Below are 16588 nucleotides of genomic sequence, written 5' to 3' on the forward strand. Positions count from 1 at the left end.
TTATAATAAAAAGTTGAACAATTTTCCAATATGCTCTCTGTATCAATTCCTTACAGTATTTAAGATCTCCGCTTGCTGTCATTCTAGAGAAGGCTTCTTTGTTTACTACTAGTAGACAAAAATCTGACCATGGTCACACAGGTGCACGGTTCGTTATATCACACCGTTCTGATTACACTCTGTGATATAATGAGCCGTGCACCGGTGTGACTATGGTCAGATTTCTGTCCACTTGAAGTAATTATAGCAGCTTTCTATAGAATGACAGCAAGCAGAGATCTAGAAAACCTAAAGCAATTGAAACAGAAAGTATATTGGAAAATTGTATAAATTTTTAATCTAAAAACAATAACAATAATTTACTGAAATGGAAACACCCCTTTTAATAATATTAAATAAGACCAGAAAAAGAAAAATAAAGCAGACCTCAGACCAGACAGATATACTCACCCGTCCTCACTTCTGCTCCATGTGCTATACATTCTGTATGATGCTGTGTCCTGACTCGGGACTCACATTATATCCTTTTAGATACAAGTCTAATATTGACAAAGTATCACTGGTCTTTCTGCAGTCTCATCGTGTGAACCTGGATTTACCAAAGTATACACAATGATCCAGTGTAGCTCTGATAACCTTTGAATCCACGGCTAGAGCTATTTTCGGTGGACTTTCAAACTGTGTTACAGAATATGATAGGTAAACATTCTATTTTTCACAGTTTTACAATGGGCCTCTGTTCTAGCCGTAACCCTTGATACCATGATATCAAACACAAAAATGGCACTATACAGAGATAATCTATTCAGTAATGTACAGTGCTAACAGCCACACAACAGGCACAATGTGAACACATGTCATAGTTTAGGTGTTAGTCCAAAAAAAACTGAATTCTGTAGCAAAGGGTTAAATAATACAATAATAATAATGCAATAAGTACAATTTAGCAAGACACCTTCATCACTAACTGCTCCCTATGTCTAAGGTGATATGACCCCCTGCCCCTTTCTTATTTGATCCCATAGTGGCTGTTATGCTGCTTCCCCTGATAGTTACGCCCAGGAACAATGCTAGGGTTGTAAAAGATCCAAAATGCATATGTACTAAATTTTTAGTAGTGACCATTCTTGTACATAAACCCCCTCAAATGGGACCCTGCCAAAAACAACTGAAAATTCATGAGAAATCAGTACCTTATTCCATCGAGTGCCTGCAGGTGACCTGTCCCCGGACTGTAATTGTTCTGTATCTTCTCCATTTGGCCCGGCATCACTACGTCTCCTCTTCATCCACATGTCCTCCCTGTGGAGTTTACTACACAGACATCTTCATTGTTCCTATATCTTGGTCTCCTAACACCTTCCCTCCAAACACTGTAATATGACTAAGCGGAATATCCACAATTTATAATACCTGCAATTGTGACAATACACATCATACTGTCCTGATTTTACCCCCACTCCCAAATCACCCTCTAAGAATAATCCATATAAAGTATAAAATACTCCTGCTGATTTACATGCAGTACATTGTGGACCCTAAAATTACTGCCCCTCCACAATACAGCTCATGTGTCCCCATACTTTGCATTACCGCACCCTCATTGTGCCACCCACCTAATAATGTTCTCTAAACATTGCCTAACATGCAATAATGTACTTAATAACTGTGGCCTCTGCTAATGTCCCTGAAATGTGGCCAGGGTCGGCTCTAGGTTTCAGTAGGCCCCTGGGCAACAGAGCCTCAGTGGGCTCACGTGGCGCCATTAAAAATTCAGAAACTAAAACAGTTTCCTGTCATGGTTATTTTATATAAAGCCCAATTTGCCCAGGTATGCCCAATGCTGGTGACGGCCCTGAATGTGATCCTACACTTAATTATGCCCATACACTTAATTCCCCATGATTGTGGCCCCTTTATAATAATGTGCAGTGAAAGGAGCCACCTAATAATATGCTCCCACTCACTGTATAATTCTCCCACATTAAATAAGTCTCATCAGTAAGTAATGTCCCCACTACCCCCACAGTATGTAATGTCCCCACAGCTCCCAAGCAATTAATGTCCCCCCAGTCCCCTCCCAGTAATTGATGTCCCCCCAGCCCTACTCCAAGCAATGGCTGTCCCCCCAGGTATTCCAGCAGTTGATGTCCCACCCAGCCCCACCCCCAGCAATTGATGTCCTCCGCAGCCCCCTTAACAGTGGATGTCTACCCCCAGCTCCTCATCAACGTCATTATAACGGCTCCCAGCACTGTAGTCAGCTACTGGAAATAAGACACGCCATGTAATGTCTCCTGCTATCTGTAGTGATGGACGGAGATGACGGCTCCATTCTCCACTACTCACCTTTATCACACAAATAGAGGTGAGAGTGAGGAGATCAGCCCTGACAGTGGGACAAGTATCCCGTTGATCCGGGCCCTGTATCTTTATATATATTCTTAATCTTCACTGTTCGGGCCCCTTAAATATCTGTGGGATGGATTGTTTTACATAGACAGCAAGAATGTGTTATAAAACATGTAAATTGGGAGGAGTGCTGTGTTTCTGTCTTTTGGAATTAGTCTCCTGATACTCTGGAATGTGACGGGGCGTCCCCTTTCACATTGTACATATACAGAGGATATTTAATGTGACAGGTTCTGGAGCTCGATAATCAACTTGATGACATTATATAATGGACTGGCTCAGGTCTTTTATGCTGGGTCATGCACCATCTTATCCTGTTTTTGTTGGGGAGACAAATCTATCTCATTGCTCATCGCCAACATATTAGGAATCTGGAACTTTCATAAAAGTTGAGATTTGCTGAGACAGCATTCACATGTTTAGATGGTGAAATCCCCCCGGATAATGTCTACAAGCACAAACATAACTATAAAACAACACTGCAGTACAATACCGGCCAAATATATATAATGGGAATTATGTGCCCTCTTCTTTACCATAGAAGTGCCTGGTCCCTATGGCCATATAGACATATGCAATTCCGCTATATTTGAGGCACGATTTCCCAGTTATTTTCTTCATGTCTCTAGACTGGATCTGTATAGGAACGGGACCTAACACCACACATTTTAAAGCAAAGTCTGAACCAGAAAGAACTGCATTAGGGGTGAAAGCGATGGAGGATTAGTAGTGGGAATGGCGGTCTGGGCAGTGGTAAAAAAGAAAAGTCCATATTTGCTCATAATGTTATTTATTATACTGTGTGGTAGGGATTGTCACAGTGTACATCAAGTCACGGGGTCAGAAGACGAGCTAGTAGTGAAGGTAAGGCAATGTAGGTAGCAGCTATTGTATAGAGGTAGGGAAAACTCCAAAAATACAGGGTTTGTTTATACAAATCAGGAACTTATAATAATAATAATGATTTCTTTCATTATATAGCGCACACAGATTATGAGGCACTGCACAGAACTTACCAGATCAGTCCCTGTCCCCAATTGGGCTCACAATCTAATAAACCTACCAGTATGTTTTGGAGTGTGGGAGGAAACCGGAGGACCTGGAGGAAACCCATGCAAACACAGAGAGAACATACAAACTCTTTACAGATGTTGATCTGGGACTTGAACCCAGGACCCCAGCGCTGCAGGGCTGTAATACTAACCACTAAACTGAATATGAACCTACAATTACTGAATATTACCAGTCATGGTTGGTAGATGCCAGGCAGTACAGTTTAAAGCTGGATTTAGACGGCCGTTGCTCGACGTACCGTAGCACACGGAGAATGTGAGCCCTCTCCATAGGGGTATATGGTGCACAGCACCGTATGCCGTGAAAAGATAGGACATGTCCTATGTCCACTCGTGTGGCACCGTGCTGTTCCCGTAGGGCGCCATGCGCCCATTGCCGTCTATGGGGGATGTATATCGGCCGTATATACGTCCCCCATATATAGCCGTCTGAATGTAACCTTATGTAGTGGCTCACAGGCGTTTTTGTTGTGTTTGACTTGTTGATTTTCCCTTTTCCTTTCCATCCATCCAAAAACATGATGACTTCTCCGGGATTAACAAATGGGGGTTTTGGGTGTGAGGCCCCCTTTATTATGAATTTAGATTTTACTCCTCTCCTATTCACTATATACCAGCAATATCAACCCCTTAACGACAAGTTTTGTTCTTGTGTTTTCAATTCACTTTTTTTAAATTATTTTTTTATATTTTTTGGGTACTTTAACCCTTGGGAACCTGGTCGTTCCTAACATATACTGCAATAATACAGTATTACAGTATATGGAGAATTTGTTAACCCTCTGTAACAGTGGGCCACCATGTTTGCACTGTTTTAAGTAAATGTGGCCCAGTATTGTATCTGCATCCACAACGTCCATGTGTCATCACTTTTTTTTAATTATTTTTTTATATTTTTTGGGTACTTTAACCCTTGGGAACCTGGTCGTTCCTAACATATACTACAATAATACAGTATTACAGTATATGGAGAATTTGTTAACCCTCTGTAACAGTGGGCCACCATGTTTGCACTGTTTTAAGTAAATGTGGCCCAGTATAGTAGCTGCATCCACAACGTCCATGTGTCATCACTTTTTTTTTTCCAAGTCTGCAAAAAAAAAATGGCTGGGTTTTCCTGACCAGCCCAGTTGAGAAACATTTGAGAAAAAACAGACTGCATAGGTTTGTCATTTGTGTGGTCTACATGTGAAAAAAAAACACTTGCGCTCTGCACATCTGTGGGAAATAAACATGTGAACAGACCCGTAGAACTCAATGGGGCACATTTACAAAGGGTCGTGCGCTGCACTTTTGTCAGACTGTGCACGTTATTCATGGCTAAAACAGCTTGCACATGTATTTAAGAAGTGTCTGCGCTGCGATTGTGGCGCACGTGACCCTTTTGTGGTGCAGCTGCGCTGGCCTCCATGCGACACAAATTAGGGTGCGTGTAATCGGACAGTCCGACTGATTCAGACCGAGCGCCATATTTAGCTTTCAAATTGTGCCGCACGCCCCATGATAAAAGCGCACCACAAAAAAGATGGTGAACTCTGTCGGACCTGAGGGGGGAAGCGACACATGCAGGATAGCGGGCGCATGTTCTCAGTGAATCCCGGCACAGTGCATTTTAAACAGACAATGCACGGAGCACCGGACCAAGATAAGTATCACTGTAACTAGATTAGGAGGATGTACACCTCACCAACCATTTGTGAATTCACTGTTAGGTATTAAAACGTGTGAAACTCATCGCTGTGATAGAAATTGTCTCTCCACCATGACGAAGACACGGCTCACTATAAAATTAAGTGTTGTATATGCAACACCCTCGCCGATGCAATGGCGAAGGAGTGCTTGCGAATAAGCCCCACAGCATGTCATCACTTAACACAGGGGACATTGCAGTGGTTAATCCTGCCTGGCAAGGCAGAAGTTAATTGTTCTGTGTGATGTAAGAGTCTAGTAACCAATCACATGTATTGCATCCTGTCTCTGTAAGCTGAGAGGTAATTGGAGGAGCAGCCACCACCTGACCAAGGGGAGATGATAAAACCCCTGGCCCAGAATGTTCTAGAGACTTAGGTCTTAGGAATGTGAGGAGTTAGTAGCTAGCTGAGCTGTAGCTCAGGGGGAGACTGGAGTCTCTCCAGTACAGGCTCTTAGGAGTCTGTACCCTTAGCACACCAGACCAGAGCAGGAAGAGCCTAGCCCCTGCCTCTGAAGAGTGGAACTAGGAGTTAGTGTAGTGAGGAAAAGGGGTATCATCCTACCTTTAAGGGTGATACCTGAAGCCCCTGAGAACAAGCTGAAGCATCCTACTAGGACCCAGCTACCGCCCAGCCTGCCATCTGTATCCAGGCTGGTGCTCTACTCCTGTGGCTCCCTCCAAGTACCTCTCCAGCACTCCACCATTTGGTTCACGGCATGTTGCTGAAGTTCCTGCGGTTCCAATAAAGAACTGTAAGTTGTTTTGTTCAACCTCTGCCTCCGTCTGGTCCCTGCTACTACAACTACCATCATCACCGGCACCCTGTCCACCACACAGAGACTTACACTCTAGACACCAAAGGGTTGCCCCAGGGAGATCCGCTATAGCAGCCGCTCCCTCATCATTTCTTGCCAACACCACCCTGCTGGAGACCTGCCAGGCTGTAGGACAGCCCTCCGGTTCCCCATACCAAGCACCGTGACACAAGCGTGCTCAGGCCGCAACCGCCAGCCACTCAGGTACTGCGGGCCCAGGCTGTCTCCAGGCCGCGAGAAAAGGCTAGGCCCCGGTGGGGGATGTTGCAAGTGGCGTCACGAACAGGATTGATACTTCTGTGCCTTATTACGGCATTAAAGACTTTCCTTTATTAAAAAGACTGTGCTGCCTAACCCTGCTGCCATCCGGGTTTAGGCCCAAGTACTTGTGTGTTTCTGGACTGAACTGTGTTATACTGCTGCCACGTGCTGTCGAGCGCCGCTCCAGCACTTAAGAGGTTAATCCCTGCAAGAACTGTACCAGCTCTGCTACATTCGGCGCTGCCGCGCCTAAAGATTTTACCTCAGAAACTGTGGCGCAGCAAGTAATTCCAGCCCGCCAAAATCTTCACTGGCGGGAAACCCAGACGACACACCAAGCTCCACCCACGCGCGAAGGGCGCGAACCCCGCCTCCTGTGGCGCAGGAAAAATTAGAGCCCGCCACAGCTCTTGGCGGGAAGGACTTGGACTCCTCCCCCTGGCGCGACGCGGACTTCCTGCCCCGCCTCAACAGAACGCCAGAACTCATGCGGATCTTGGACTGTGAGGTCAACACCATGTGGGGTCCTCCGCCATTCCCTCCTGTGGAGCGTCCAGAGTTTTACGAAGTGCTAGAGACCATGGTTGTGGTCTCTGCGCAGCCGGTCCGGAGGCCCTTTGCTGGGCACCGGCTGCATCAAGGACTGACCCGAGCCTTCGTCACCAGGAGGTATGTCCAGACGGTGACGGAGTACCAACTACATCCCGGGCGGTTCCTCGTGCCTCTCCCGGTTACCATGTCGGTACCGCGGGCCCACGTGGAGGCGCCACGTGGGGAGGCCCCGACTCCTGTTGAGCCAGCGCCTGGGCCTACTGCTGCTGTGCCACCTGCTACGAGGCCTGCTGACCCTGCTGTTCGGCCTGCTAGCCCTGCTGAGACGGTCCCTGATCCTCCGGCTGCTCCTGCTCCTGTTCCGGCACCTACCCGACCAACACGGAGAGCCGAGCCTGCACCGGAGCCACGAGCCCCAGCACCGGCACCTCCGCAGCCTCGAGGCCGAGGTGAGGCCGCCCGCGACTCCGGGACGCTGTCTCGGAGCAGCGGCGCCGCGAGAAGGAGGCCCAACGCTACATGGCCGGCCGGTCTACAGCTGGAGCCTGGGTGGAAAAGAACCGCACCACCGGCATGGTCCGGTTCTTCGATAAGCAGCGTGGCTATGGCTTCGCCACCCAGGACTACACCGGACGGGAAGTATTTATTCCCCGCCGGTCTGTCAAGAGGCCTGATCTGCCGGAGAGCCAGCACAACCTGAAGCCAGGCGAGTGCATTGAATTCTCCCTGCAAGAGGGGCCCCGAGGACCCTGGGCGGCTGGTGTGATCCGGATCCCCGACTCCGATGAGGACCGCTACCTCCCGTACGACGACTGGTATGAGGACGACGAGTGGCCGGAATCTCCGAACACTTCTTCTTCCTCGGCTGCGAGTCCCCGGGCGGTGACCCACGTGAATGCCCCATCCACGGTAATCGTGAGTACGGGTCCCATTGCCATCCATGGGCCGGGCATGATCCAGGGCGCCACCCCCACCGTCTCCCCGGCCGGGAGTATTGCCAGGTCCCGCGGCTCTTCTGTGGGAGAAGACATCCCGGCTAGCGAACCTTGTCCGGAGGTTCCGTCGAGGCCCACATCTCCCCTTGCCGGTTACCAATGGGGTGATGACCCGGCCCCAGAAGAACCGGAGCTAGAGGGAGCCACGGTGCTGCCGCAGGCCCCTATTTATTTACTGCTGGACCCCTCTGTGGTCCCTGGCTCAGTTGAGCCCCCGGCTGGAACAGCCGACATCCCGGGCGACAGCGCTCCTCCCCCTGAAAGTCAGGAGGATGTTGCTGCACCTGCAGTACCCGCTACTGCCACCAGGTATCCCCAGCCGGAACCCATTCCCGCTGAGGATGTACAGGATCCCTTGCTGGAGCTGGATCTTGTCTTTGCTGAACCCAGCGATGCCGAGTAACCCCTGATGGGCTGAAAGCCTTCTTCAGGTACTGTGTACATATTGTATATTTGCTTTTTCCTACCCTATAGAGCCAGAGACTTTCCTGAGACTCTTACCCTTATTTATCTCAGTCAAGAGATTTTCCACTATTATGTGCTATGATAGCACCCCTTCCTCTGCCACAGCAGAGATTCCTACAAAGGACTCTGTCCCTCTACACATAGAGGAGACCCTTTGCAACTTTATTGCACTTTTCCCCACATCAAGGGCTGTGCCCAGAAGATGGACTTTCCTATTGGAGACCTTCTGAGAGACTGTTGCCAATTTTGAGGAAAAGTTGCCATGTAATTTATTACTATTTTGCACTTAATGCCTTCCCTCTTAGGTACGGACATTATGCTTGCACCTTTTTTATGCCTTTCCTTTGCAGGAAAAGAGACATTTGATCCTGCTACCCTGAGTAGCCTAACTTCCTATGTAACGTTTGCAACGTTTAAGATGTGTACCCATTGAGCTCCTAAGCCAATGTGAGCTTACAATATGCTTGCACCCTGTCTATATGCCAGTAGTTTGCATTAACCCTGTCTTAGGCTTTCCAGGTTGTAGTGTGGCTGTGTCGGACCGTCTTTTTGTGTGAAACACTGACTGTTTGCACATGGGGGTAGTCCGTAAACTGCGGGTCCTTCGTGGACCTGGATGCCACTCATACTATGGGTAAGGACGTCAGGAGGTACTCGTGTCGCATATGCTAATGCAATGCAGATATACACATTATATAATTGTCGCCAGGGAAGAAGTGTTTACATAACAAATATACAGGCCTTGGTGCAAGGAGTGGATTACAGGACATGACACCACACCTTTCCTACTGTACAGTTCGGTTTAATGGCGTTAGCGACCAACTGTCTTACTTCGCATCTACATATATGTGTCTTAGTCCGACACCAACCCAGGTGCCTGTTTCCAGGACCATGGGCGGTTTGTCCCTACACCTTCACATAGCCTGCACTTCCCCGAAGTGCCCGTATCCACCTATGCGCCCCAACCATCTGTAGTCGAGCCGAGGGCGGCCCTTTCAATTGCCCCCGGGGTATGCAACACCCTCGCCGATGCAATGGCGAAGGAGTGCTTGCGAATAAGCCCCACAGCATGTCATCACTTAACACAGGGGACATTGCAGTGGTTAATCCTGCCTGGCAAGGCAGAAGTTAATTGTTCTGTGTGATGTAAGAGTCTAGTAACCAATCACATGTATTGCATCCTGTCTCTGTAAGCTGAGAGGTAATTGGAGGAGCAGCCACCACCTGACCAAGGGGAGATGATAAAACCCCTGGCCCAGAATGTTCTAGAGACTTAGGTCTTAGGAATGTGAGGAGTTAGTAGCTAGCTGAGCTGTAGCTCAGGGGGAGACTGGAGTCTCTCCAGTACAGGCTCTTAGGAGTCTGTACCCTTAGCACACCAGATCAGAGCAGGAAGAGCCTAGCCCCTGCCTCTGAAGAGTGGAACTAGGAGTTAGTGTAGTGAGGAAAAGGGGTATCATCCTACCTTTAAGGGTGATACCTGAAGCCCCTGAGAAGCTGAAGCATCCTACTAGGACCCAGCTACCGCCCAGCCTGCCATCTGTATCCAGGCTGGTGCTCTACTCCTGTGGCTCCCTCCAAGTACCTCTCCAGCACTCCACCATTTGGTTCACGGCATGTTGCTTAAGTTCCTGCGGTTCCAATAAAGAACTGTAAGTTGTTTTGTTCAACCTCTGCCTCCGTCTGGTCCCTGCTACTACAACTACCATCATCACCGGCACCCTGTCCACCACACAGAGACTTACACTCTAGACACCAAAGGGTTGCCCCAGGGAGATCCGCTATAGCAGCCGCTCCCTCATCATTTCTTGCCAACACCACCCTGCTGGAGACCTGCCAGGCTGTAGGACAGCCCTCCGGTTCCCCATACCAAGCACCGTGACACAAGCGTGCTCAGGCCGCAACCGCCAGCCACTCAGGTACTGCGGGCCCAGGCTGTCTCCAGGCCGCGAGAAAAGGCTAGGCCCCGGTGGGGGATGTTGCATATAGCTGATTGTTCTCCAACAATATACAATCCTCATATACACTGGGAAGCTACATAGATCCATATTGTGAGCCCTGCCTTCCAGCGGCGTAGCTAGGAGAGGCCGGGTCCCCGGACAGACTTCTGTATGGGGCCCCTCTGTCCCCTCAGAAAATATACATTTTTTTATACTCACACATTTATACACTTATGCGCACACATTTATACACTGATATATACATTATACACTTACACAGATCTGTCCCAGTAGCTGCTGACCACATGGGGGAAGTACACGGCAGGAATTAGAGATGGCAGTTTCCTAGTCCTGTCTTTCTGCTGTCCCTTCCCTCTCCCAGACATTTCTTATCTGAGCTGCCAATCAGTGGTGTAACTAGGAGAGGGAGGGCCCCATAGCAAACTTCTGAAAGGGGCCCCACAAACCCCTTAAAAATATATATGCAGTATATACACACCTTATATACATATATACATGCAGTACCATATACACCCATGCATCATATACACAGACATACAGTACATACACATCACATATGCATACACATTTAAAGAAAAGCACAAATCCAATACCCCAGATGCTGGGCCCCCTGACACTGTGGGCCCCATAGCAGCTGCTATGGCTGCTACCCCTGTAGTTACACCCCTGCTGCCAATTCATGCTGTGTACTGTTAGATACATATAATGCTGTACAATGTGCGTATGACGGTGAACATCCTTAGGTTTGATCAGTGGTGTAACTAGAAGCTGATGGGCCCCAGTGCAAAGTCTTTGCCAGGCCCCCGCCTATAATATTTGGTTTATAGTAATAGTCTTCTCATATGGGAAAGTGACACCATAAGGTCCCCCTAAACCTCTTGGCCCCTGGTGCGACCACAACCTCTGCACCCCCTCAAGTAACGCCCCTGGGTTTGATGCTGGGGCCCTCTCAAACTCTGGGCTACCGCTTTATTTACGCCCCCTGGTGCCTTCATCATAGCGGAGAGAAAATGTCATTGTTATCACAGCTTTCAGTGTCACACAATTTAATACATATCTAATAAATGTTATGTTTTAACCCCCCACAAACCTCTCAGTGCCCCTAACAATTAAATTCACTGAGGTAAATATAACGTTTTTTTATTTTAATAGTGGACTTTATAAAGGCCATGACAAAATTCGGTACTAAATTTTGACTTCCCAGGAACACATCTTCTCACTTATGAGAAGAAGCAATAAGAAGTAGCTCCACCACATGATACATAACACGGTGCGGAGAGGGAGGATGTCACAGAGCGCATGCGCAGTGCCCCGTGCAGCGTGTGCGGCAGCTGCAGGACCGGCCGCTGTGTGTGCACTGTGCGCTGCTGCTGTTCTTATGGCAACCGCTGTGTGCGAGTAAACATCGTCCTGAGGAGAGTGGCGACCGCCCGGGGGCTGCTGTGTCCTCCTCCTCCTCCTCCTCTGCTGGATGTCACCTCTGCAGCTCCGGTCTCTGCACAACTTCTCTCCTTAACCCTTCAGGCGCTGGAGGAGCCATGGGCTGTTCAAGCAGCACCCTCACTCACCCTCAGGGGGGTAACAGACCACCTGCAAAGTCACTGGAGACTAATGGGCCCAAGAAGAGTGGTAAGTGACAGGGGGCTGATCCATGTCCACATGTAATAAGGCTGTGTTCACACCTAGCAATGTTCTGTACTGTGTAACCATCCATAGCTGACAGCTTGTATCTGGTCCTATCAGCAGGACATCCTTCACACCTGGCCAAAAAGTTATCTTAGAAATAATTTTTTTGGGTTTTTTTTGTATATGTTCGCTACAGTTTTTGCACTTTTCTCCTTTTTTTTTACTGGAAAAATGCCTTAAAAACTGCAAAACAAGTGCATATCACTGGATATTTTCCATATCTGAATTAGTTTTTTTTTTCTCGGTTTCGGCAATGCTTTTCTTGGTTGTAGTTCAGACCCATCTGAAGCCGGAGTGTGATGGGCTGGTTCCCTATCATTAAATGAGTTGGTCCATTAAAAAAGACCCTTGTGTCTAATCTTGAAAAAAAAATAGTGTACAGGCGGTCGCCTACTTAAGAACACCCGACTTACAGACGACCCCTAGTTACACACGGACCTCTAGATGTTGCTAATTTCCTGTACTTTAGCCATAGGCTACAATATAGAGCTATAACAGTTATCACAGGTGTCTGTAATGAAGATTTATTGTTACTCCTGGTTCTTATGACAACCCAACATTTTTAAAATCCAATTGTCACAGAGACCAAAAAAAAATTTGGCTGGGGTTACAATTATAAAGTATACAGTTCCGACTTACATACAAATTCAACTTAAGAACAAACCTACAGAACCCATCTTGTACGTAACCCGGGGACTGCCTGTATACACTAATTTTTTGGGGGTATCATGGACTGTATATAGCTGTGTACATGTAGCACGAATCACTATGACAAAGCCTGCTGCTAAAGCGTATGAACTACAAGGCTCAGTGTTAGATTTCTGGTTTAAATTTCTCTCCAAAAACAGATTTGAATTAAATATTTTCATATGTTGTGAACACGTCCCCAGTCTGAAATGGCACCTAGTGCTTTCCAAAACAAATATTTTTCAGCCCCCCCCCTCCCCCCCAAAAAAAAGTAACACAAAAACTATATAAAGTTTGGAAAGTTATTTCGATACTTAGTCTCGTATCAAATCCAAAACCTGCGACAGAAGTTACCACAAAAGTGTCATTCCAACCGAATGGGGAACAGAAGTGTGTTTTTTTCTATAAAGTTTTAATAGTCGCTATTCATGTAAAATATTATCATATAACTATGATGTATTGCTCTATATTCTACATTGTAATATTCAGAAAATTATTTCATTATTCTTATTTATTCTTACTACTATAAAATAATAGTATAATATATGGCAGATTTTTATTAGCTTTTTTTTATTATTTTTTTATGTGTTTGTTCTTATTCTTTATTCTATTATAAATAATCTAATGACATATAAATATATAATACATATATAATAAAATAATGTAAATATGGAATCATAGCTTCAAATTTATAAAATATTTTTTTACAAATAATCCAAATACAGGCAGTCCCTGGGTTACGTACAAGATAGGTTCTGTAGGTTTGTTCTTAAGTTGAATTTGTATGTAAGTCAGAACTGTATATTTTATAAGTGTAACCCCAGCCAAAATTTTTTCTGGTCTCAGTTGGATTTTAAAAATGTTGTATTGTCATAAGAACCAGGATTAACCATAAATCTTCATTACAGACACCTGTGATAAGTGTTACAGCTGATTATTGTAGCCTAGGGATAAAGTAAAGTACAGTAAAGTACTAACATCCAGAGGTCCGTTCGTGAGTAGGGGTTGTCTGTAAGTCAGGTGTTCTTATGTAGGGGACCGACCTGTATACAGTAAAAGAGCATCTCCTATGATCTGGCCTTGAATTCTATCCTGTAAGACTTTTAGATGCTGTACAGCAGAGATCTTGAAATTGTAGTTTTTTATTTGCTTTGAAACTACAACCCCCATCATGGCAGGGCATTGGTCTGGTGTTTTTGCAGCACTAGAGAGCTGCAGGTTGTGAGCTGTAAATTCATCATCTTCCCGGCCACATCTATTATAGAAGACGGGCTCAGCTTCCATTACTTGGTCCAGACCGCAGATCATTATTACAGTCCAGGTGGGGTAGTGGTGCTGTGATCCAAGTACCACCCTGACAGTTCATTATCACATATTATCATATATATATATATACACCGTATATACTCGAGTATAAGTTGACCCAAGTATAAGCCGAGGCCCCTAATTTTTCCACAAAAACCTGGTAAAACCTATATTTTTTTTACTTGAGTATAAGCCAAGTTTGGGTTTTCAGCACATTTCTTTGTGCTGAAAAACTAGGCTTATACTCGAGTATATATGTATACACACACACTGGTAGTGAAAACATTGCTGTCCCTGTAATGTCAGTGATCTCTAATGACTAAAGCTTCATACAGGTCATATAAACCCCCACTGCCCCCATACATGAGATTGTATAATATACTACTATATTATAATATTTGGTGGGATGTCCGCACATACTATAGATATAGGATCCAGTACCTTGTGTTATGTTGTAATCAGGGGAAGGGGGAACAGGATGCAGAGTTCTGGGATACAGTCCAGTCACTTTGGCCGGATGGCCATGTATTATTGATCACTTGTTTTGGCTGAGCCCTATCATGTTGTAACTTGTATAGTCATTGACTGGAGAAGCTACAGATAGTGTATTCTACAGCTCTGCTTGTTACATATTGATTGGATACTATGATTGGTGGATAAAGAAGTTTATTTGAACTATCTCCTTAGTATAGCTCCTACAGGGAGGACTTTCCTAGATTACAGATGATATGTGACGATGTGGGATTTATTGTTGTAATCAAGAATTCTATGAGAACTTTATGGCAGGGGTGCACAACCTCCGGACCGGACCTTTATGCTTAAGACCCCCAGAACAGACACTAATACTGGAGACCCCCGCAGCAGTCATATAGATAATAATAATTCTTTATTTATATAGATATAAATACTGGAGACTCCTAGAGAAGACAGTAATACTAGAGATCCCTAGAGCAGACACTTATACTGGAGACCCCCTAGAATAGACCTTTAATACTCTCAGAGAAGATGTATGATACTGGAGACCCCAGAGCAGACCTATAATAATGGAGACCTCCAGAGTAGATGTATTATAGTGGAGACCCACATAGCAGATGTATAATACTAGAGGCTCCAGGTTTTGATGTATAGGACTAGAGACTCCAGAGCAGACACTAATACTGAAAACCTCCAGAGCAGACCTATAATACTGGAGACCCCCAGAGCAGCCTCTTATACTGGAGATACCCAGAGCAGACTTATAATACTGGAGACCCCAGAGCAGACCTATAATACTGGAAACCCCAAAGCAGACCTATAATACTGGAGACCCCCAGAGCAGCCTCTTATACTGGAGATACCCAGAGCAGACCTATAATACTGGAGACCCCAGAGCAGACCTATAATACTGGAGACCCCAGAGCAGCCTCTTATACTGGAGATACCCAGAGCAGACTTATAATACTGGAGATACCCAGAGCAGACTTATAATACTGGAGATACCCAGAGCAGACTTATAATACTGGAGACCCCAGAGCAGACCTATAATACTGGAAACCCCAAAGCAGACCTATAATACTGGAGACCCCCAGAGCAGCCTCTTATACTGGAGATACCCAGAGCAGACCTATAATACTGGAGACCCCAGAGCAGACCTATAATACTGGAGACCCCAGAGCAGACCTATAATACTGGAGACCCCAGAGCAGCCTCTTATACTGGAGATACCCAGAGCTGACTTATAATACTGGAGATACCCAGAGCAGACCTATAATACTGGAGACCCCAGAGCAGACCTATACTACTGGAGACCCCAGAGCAGACCTATACTACTGGAGACCCCACACAAACCTATAATACTGGAGTTCCCCAGAGCAGAAGTAGAAAAGTGAATACTCCTAGAGCAGATGTATAATATTGAAGACCCCCATAGTAGATGTATAATACTGCTTTATGGCTCGTCAACGGATATAACTGTGGAAGTTCATGATGATATCTTGAGGATGTATATTTAGGATAGGCAATTAAAATCTGATCCGTGGGGGCTGACAACAAGTCCCTGTAGCACCAGGACAACATAATGTACAATTATCTCCTTGTGTAGTGGCCAACCGCTGTCACTGCAGGTGTGTCTTCAATTCACTTTAAAGAGCTAAATATGTAGTTACAAAGCACAACTCAAGGCTATCAGCTTGCAGATCTATACACTGTGTAATTCCAGGCCCAAAATATGAGGATAGATCATAACTATAACATCATGGACAATCCCTTTAATGAAAACTTGTCACCCCTAGTCTGTTTTAGTTACACCTGTGACACGTGTGCTTTAGTTAATACGTATTCATATTGATTAAAAAACATTCAGGATCAAATTTTCTTTGAACTCTGTGTTGTGTTGTTCTTTCTTTCAATTGGGTGTTACCATTCTATCTCTAAAGGGGTGTCGCCGCACGGGTTATCCCTGGCTGCACCAATTGGGCTATGGCAGAGCATAAAGAACCAGAACCACAGCTAGCAACACTTGATTGTCAAGTTATTCATAAATATTTCAGAAGAATAACAGAGGGACAGCATCAAATAGAGTGATAAGAAAACAAGCAACAAAATTGTTACAATTATTAACTAAAGACAGAAGTGAAGGGTTCTCTAACAACTTAGAGACCATGTATCTAACAAAGCCTTAGCTTTGGGGTCTGCACCCCTGGTC

The 16588-nt window shown here is 45.8% G+C and overlaps 1 protein-coding gene across 2 annotated transcripts in view; it reads left to right on the forward strand.

Annotated features, from left to right (window-relative positions):
• Positions 1-11533: 11533 nt before the first annotated feature.
• The window catches only part of ERICH5 (glutamate rich 5), a 36478-nt gene continuing 31423 nt past the window's right edge, over positions 11534-16588 (forward strand). The window contains exon 1 of one of the 2 annotated variants that reach the window (XM_072154646.1): positions 11534-11856. In XM_072154646.1, coding sequence (XP_072010747.1) covers positions 11766-11856 — 91 coding nt within the window. In that variant the 5' untranslated portion in view covers positions 11534-11765. The remainder of the gene's footprint in view (positions 11857-16588) is intronic. The other variant, XM_072154644.1, reaches the window with a different exon arrangement.

This window comes from Engystomops pustulosus, chromosome 5 (assembly GCF_040894005.1).
Source record: "Engystomops pustulosus chromosome 5, aEngPut4.maternal, whole genome shotgun sequence".
Taxonomy (NCBI): Eukaryota; Metazoa; Chordata; class Amphibia; order Anura; family Leptodactylidae; genus Engystomops; species Engystomops pustulosus.